We start from the raw sequence: 6,875 nt of genomic DNA, 5'->3' as shown, positions 1-6,875 counted from the left end.
GTTCTCTAATCGGTTCGCTTTGAGGATTTCTGTTTAGCGTGCTTCCTGCGAAGAAACCCTTCGGACGTAGTCCGAAGCCAGAGAAAAAAAGGCCCGCTGTGGACCTGCACAGCGCAAATTAGCATATACTAAGGTGTTTCGAAACCCTATCCCGCGCAATCTTTTAACCTGTTTTATGTAGCAATTTTACCTTTTTAACTTGATTTTAATTTGTATGTGATTCGTGCTTTTCAATTTCTTCGTTTTTTCTTCGTTTTGTGACACTGTTAAAATACATCCAAAAATTTACAATTTGTTTTATACTAGGACAATACGCTATCACTATTTACTAACCGTACTATAATCGTTTACAATTAATGCATATATAATAACTTTTACTCTAATCTATCTGTATCTAAAACAAAAAAAGAACATTATTCACACTGTTCGGATTAATCACAAACCTTTTTTATAGCAGCCGTATTCGCGCAGCTTAAAACTGCAAGTATTATTTAATCATTAAATATTCAATCATTTAGTTCAGAATAATTCGCTTACATGAATAGTTTCTCTTTTTTCTAATCCTGACTGCTTTCAGCTTTTCCTTCAATCACCGAAATCTGCATAAATTTAATCAAATTGGGTTTTTCTAAATTATATTCTTTTCTTATTTTTTACTTACAGGCACCAAACTGCAATGTACAGGGATACCACGAGATGAGTCTTTGTACTTATCGTTTCAGAAACCACGGACTTCGTACAGCAAATATAATTCACCTATCCGACACAAAATGTTATAGTTGTAAGCCGATTCACCCAAATATTATAACTCTGTTTTACTTACAATCTAAACGTATCGTTCGCTAAATGCAGCTATAATTCAACTGCCTTCAAACGCTTTAATTAATATAATTTCAATCCGAAAAAACTATTGAACCACTTTCATCAATTTTTACTTTTTGTTCACCATCTAACTCTTTCTATGCTCCCTTTTGACAATTATGATTTTCCGTTTCTCCCTTTCCAGCGACCTCTGATATTTCGAATCAAGATAGTGCACCAAACAGGTATGCGCAAAGTGCCCTGCGGTGCTTACATAGCCCCGCCCCGTAACACTGGTGTTGGCTCTGCCTTGAAGCCAGATTTACGATCTCTTACTTCGAGCACCGCCAGCTTAGCTACCGGTCGCTTCAACTCTCCTTTTGTAGTTCTTACAGCAGCTTGTCTTATTTGGCCATCTGTTGACTTGTAGACAGTAGTAACGTCACCTCGAATCTATATTTTACGGTTGTGTTCATCCACGACGTACACCACATCACCTACTTCAATCGGATCCGATTCATCGTGCCACTTAGTTCGCTGGTTCAACATCGGCAAGTATTCTAATATCCAGCGCTTTCATATCAGGTCCGCAAGATGTTGGGACCGCTTGTATGAGTCCCGCAGCGCTTCTGCTTGGTTGCTTTTTGCCACCGATTGCGTGATATCTCCTGTCACAGATGAACGCAGGAAATGATTTGGAGTTAGTGCTGCTTCTATTCCTAGTTCCACTGGGAGATACGTCAACGGCCGTGAGTTGACAAGATCTTCTGCTTCCGCCAACACGGTAAGAAGTAGTTCATCCGTCAACTTCCGACCATCATCTAGCTCGCTGAGGGCTGCCTTCACCGAGCGTACCAATCGTTCCCATGCCCCGCCCATATGGGGTGCCGAGGGTGGATTGAAGTTCCACCTAGTTGTGGCGTCTGTGAACGCCTCTTCGGGGCCGTACACAAATGACGTAGCTTTTTTTTGGTGATTTTTTACCCCTCCCTCCCCCCTCGTAGCATTTGGTCACAAAATTCTAACCTCCCCCTCGTAAATAACGTAGCATTTACCTACCCCCTCCCCCTCGTCCCATGCAAAGCGCCCGGGTGATGAAAAAAAAAATTGCATGTTTTTCAATTATTTTATATACATGTCCTTTCAAAATGTTTGACGACTTTTATCAACATTTTCATTATAACAGCAAATTGCGTGCAAAATAAGCCCATTTCATCACAAATATAGTGTTGATAGTTTTGTTTTCAATTTTATATGTCAAGGGGAGCATGAAGAGAAGTTCTCTCAGTTCACAATCCTGCAGCTGCCAATAGTTCTAAGAAGCATACGTTCATCTAAATTACTAAATTTTGTTTGGTTGAATCCGAAGTGAAAATTTAATTCAGCTTCCAAACGAAGTCTACTGGTTAGCAACATTAGTTAACTAATGTAGCAAGTTAAATCTGCATACAAAATCTTTTCGTATTTTTGCGAACTTGTAATTCCGCGAATCGTAAAATTTACCTTATGAAAAACCGCATCAAAAGTAACTTGTTTGAATTTAAATTCATTTCTCTTGGGAATGGAAGATCATTAAATTGTTTTCTCTAAACAATGGGTTTTAAACCTAATGCTACGTCGCACAACTTCTAACCCTACCCTCCCCCTCGTCACACTTCGTCACAAATTTGGTATATCCTCCCTACCCCCCAAAATGCTACGTCATTTATGCATGGCCCCTTCGCAATCTGCAGAAATACGTTTTACAATCTCCTTACTCGCACCTTTGAAATTCGTTCCGTTGTCTGAAAAAAACTCAAGTGGAGTTCCTCGCCGGCAGGCAAACCGCCTTATCGCCATAACGCATGCTTGAGTCGTCAGGCTATGGGCGACCTCAAGATGTACTGCCCTCGTTGTTAAACATGTGAAGAGGGCAACCCACCGTTTCTCTGTTCGACGCCCTACGGTCACAAGCACCGGCCCGAAATAATCGATACCTGTGTAACTGAACGGGCGCTTATAGGGAGTAATACGCTGAACTGGAAGAGGTGCCATTCTGGGGATCACTGGGTTAGTCTTCCTGATCCTACACCGTACACACGCTTCAGCTCTGCTCTGAGATGCTTAATACAGAATCGCTGTCGCATCTCGTTCACAACAGTCTCAGTGTTCGCGTGACCCATTTTTTGATGGAAATATTCCACTAGCATCGTAGTAATGCGATGTCCCTTCGGCATAACAATTGGACAACACAACTCGAACGGAATGAATGGAGCATTATTTGTCCTTCCTTCCATTCTTATAACGTTGCTATCGTCTAAGAAAGGAGATTTGTCGTGAAGTTCACTATCTTTCTCTAGTCGATGACGGTCTGAGCTAGAAAGTTGTTAATTTTTTAGTAGAATCTTCACTTCCTCCTTATATACTTCTGCTTGTGCGACTCGCCATAGATAGGATTCAGCCTTCTGATGCTCCTCACGCTTTAGTGGAACTAAGACAACTGGATGTTTTACTTTTGCGAGTTTTTTCACCTTCTCTGGTACTGGAATAGCTTCAATACTCAGCTTTGCTATCTTTCGTCGATAGTTTGTTATGAAACGATACACGCAAGCTACAGTCCGAATCAGAACCTTAACTTAGAGAATCTGAGGGGGTCAATAACTGCTTCCATAACTGAGACATCGTGAAACATATTTATTGCCCGAATTTCCTCCAACAAGTTTGGATCTACTTGCGGTTGCTGCGGCCATAGCTCTTCGAAATGATTTAGAAAGCTTGTCCCCTGGAACCATGGTGAGTCGGATTCGAATCGGCGTCCCGCTTGCCACTTAGTCACGTCGTCTACTACATTGTGCTTTGTTGGTAACCAGCGCCATTCGTCCGGATTAGTAAGAGAATGGATCTCTCCAATTCGAAAAGTAACATACTGCTTGTATTTTCGCTGGTCGGAGTGAATCCAGGAAAGAACAGTTCTAGAATCCGTCCAGAGGTACCGTTGCTTTATCGGCAGTGAATGTGTTTCGATAATGGTGTTTAACAGCCTGGATCCCCCTTGCAACTCCAGTCGTGGAATCGTCAGCTGCTTTAGTGGAGCTACCTTGGACTTCGCCATCACGAGAGAACAATACGGTTTTCCAGCGACTAAAATCCGGAAATACGCTGCGCACCCATATGCGTTTGAGCTGGCATCGACGAATACGTGCAGCTGTAAAGTACTGTAGTCCGCCTCCTGCCCTTTCACGAAATGATAGCGAGGTATCCTAATTTGTTCAATCTCCGGCAACCGTCCTATCCAATTTTTCCACTTAGCTATTGATTCCTCATCTATCTCTTCATCCCATTCACAGCCCGTTCGCCAGAGATCCTGTATCAGCATCTTTCCATAGATAGTGAATGGGGCCATCAGCCCTAGCGGGTCGAAAAAACTCATCACACAACTCAGGACTGCTCTTTTGGTTGGCCATTGCTCACCCGTTATAAAGGGCATCAGCTCATTACGTAACCTTGTCGTGAAACAAAACTCGTCACTTTCCGAATTCCACACAATTCCGAGCACTCTTTCAGTCCCCGTATGCTTGTCTTCGTTAAAGTGTATTCGCTGTTCTGGTTTGGCTTCACCCAGAGCCTGAAGGACTTCACTAGAACTCGCTACCCAGTTTTTGATTTCGAAACCGCCACGAGAATGAATATAACGTACCTCTTTCGCCCGTCTTATTGCTTCGCCCACCGTGTCGGTACTGTCAAAATAATCGTCGACATAGTGGTTATCCACAATGGCCTTCGATGCCTCCGGATACTGTGTGGAGAATTCGCCTGCGTTCTTATTTTTTATAAATTGAGCGGAACACGGGGAACAGGTTGAGCTGAATGTAGCAACGTCCATTACATATACCTCTGGATGCGAGCAAGGGTCGTTTCGAAACAAGAACCGCTGAACCTGCTGATCCTCCTTTCTGATACGTATTTGGTGGTACATCTCTTTTATATCACCTCCGAACCCGACTTCACGTTCACGGAAACGACATATAACAGAGGGAAGAGATGTCAGCATGTCTGGCCCCGTAAGTAATTGGGAATTTAACGAGACACCACCCACCGCTGCTGCCGCGTCCCACACCAAACGTAGTTTATCCGGCTTCCTGGGGTTGATCACGATGTTCAATGGCAGATACCACACGTTGGGAGCTTTGTGTTCTTGCAATTCTTGGAACGTTGCTTTGTGTGCGTATCCTTTCGTTAAATATTCAGCAATCGTGCTTCGTACATTGTTGAACAGACCTTCATCTCTCAGAAGACGCTTTTCAAGGCCTTTCATTCGCCTTAATGCCATAGAATAACTGTCTGGAAAGGTGGGCTGGTCCAACTTCCACAGCAAGCCCGTCTCAAAGCGGTTGCCAATCCTTACTGTAGTACTGTCCAAAATTTCTCTTGCTCTTCGCTCCGCGGCCGATTCCGTAATTAAGGCTACTGAAACGCCTGCCTCTTCCAAGGCGTAATACTTTTTTAGGATGTCATGTAATTCTTGATTCGATGCGCTACTACAAGAATGATGACCAACAAAATCTTCTTTTGGATCGTCACTCCGTACCGGACCGTATACCGTCCAACCCAACTTTGACTTGACCGCTATGGGCTCATCGGGGCGTCCCACCCTAGTCTCGAGTGGAGCGTACAAGTGAAGGTCCTTTAGCCCGATTAATATCCGTGGAACACCTTGTTTATAGTCCATTATTGGTATGTCGTGGAGATGCTTGAACCGATTAGCAATTTCTTCAAATCCCAGCGTCTGCTTCGGCAGTTTCAGCTCTTCTACCGTGTGTGCATTCTTAATTTGGAAGCGCTGTGTAGAATCTCGAGCTGAAATCGACAAGTCCAGCCTCTGTGAGTCTTTTTCCAACCGTGAAACACCTGCAGTCCACGTTACACGAAGCGATTGCACAACTCCTTTCGCCTTCAGCTGTTTTATCAAGACTTAACTACTAACGTATATGAAGAACCTTCGTCGAGGAACGCGATCGTGTCTACCGCATACAGTCCATTGTACAGTGTTACTGGAATCATTCGAAAGATCACCGATTGCTGCTGGAATCGATGCACATTGCAATTAGCGTAAAATTTTTCCGGGTGTAGAAGCGGATTGTGTGATTCACTGCAGCTGCCGACATTGCAGCGAAAACTGAGTTTGCAAGGGGAATCCCCATGGTCATTTAAACAGGTTTTACACAGACTCCATTTTCGTACAGCCTCCCAGCGCATCGCCAGATTCAATTTACGAAAATCGGGGCAGTTACGGATGCGGTAATCTGACCGAGAGCAGATTTTGCACGGCTTCTTTCCTTCTACCTCACGCCGAGCATCACTTTCCGAAGCGCAATGGGCATTCAGGAATTCTTCGCGCTCTTTCGGTTTACCTTTCCCGCTTCTTGGATGACTTTCAAGTTGCGAATATCCTCCGCAGTACAACGTGGCCTCGCTGGCATCTCTCACAATCTCCGACAGAAAATCGGATAATGTTCGAAGAATTACGCGGCGCTCTCTTCTTTTGTAGCGCACCCACTCCATTGTTGTACTAGCTGGTAGTTTTTCTACCAATTCTTGGATCAGCATAGGGTCGCCAAACGATCGGCCTTGGGTGGTTCCGCCTTCCGAACTTTGACCAACAGCATATTCAATAATTGCTCGGGTCGTCGGGCTCGGGCATCCGAAGAGATTCGATGATCTGAGGCACGGCATCTGGCCATAGCAGGCGACTTCGGACTGCTTCTAATGCTTGACCTCTCAAGCTCTCTTGCAACCGTCCTAGGTTTTCGACGTTAGAGAATCCACAAGCCTGGTTTGCCGTCTCGTAGCTGGAGATAAACATTGGCCAAACTTCTGGTCGTCCGGTAAATATTGGAAGCTTTTTTGCTAAAAACTGCCTCGCGGAAAGCTGGGCTCTTGTTGGCCCCCTTACCCGAGGAGCATCTCGCTGCGATCGCGTTCGTATGGAGTACTCGCTCTCCGCTTCGGACTCTGAATCTTCGTCGAGATTCGACTGGCTTCCTACAGACAGTGCTGACACACTTTGCTTTGAACTCATGTTCTTCTGACGTTCG

The 6,875-nt window shown here is 44.5% G+C and overlaps 1 protein-coding gene across 1 annotated transcript; it reads right to left on the bottom strand.

The window, feature by feature from the left end:
• Positions 1–3,403: 3,403 nt before the first annotated feature.
• On the bottom strand, positions 3,404–6,342 carry LOC131687749 (uncharacterized). The gene is made up of 2 exons (XM_058971842.1): positions 5,806–6,342; positions 3,404–5,737 (listed from the first exon to the last, which is right to left on the bottom strand). Exons 1-2 carry the CDS (start codon positions 6,340–6,342, stop codon positions 3,404–3,406), a joined length of 2,871 nt encoding a protein of 956 aa, XP_058827825.1.
• Positions 6,343–6,875: the final 533 nt, after the last annotated feature.

Source organism: Topomyia yanbarensis, chromosome 3, assembly GCF_030247195.1.
Source record: "Topomyia yanbarensis strain Yona2022 chromosome 3, ASM3024719v1, whole genome shotgun sequence".
In the NCBI taxonomy this organism is placed as follows: domain Eukaryota; kingdom Metazoa; phylum Arthropoda; class Insecta; order Diptera; family Culicidae; genus Topomyia; species Topomyia yanbarensis.
Note: the sequence above shows the minus strand (reverse complement) of the source record. Positions and strands in the feature narration are given on the sequence as shown.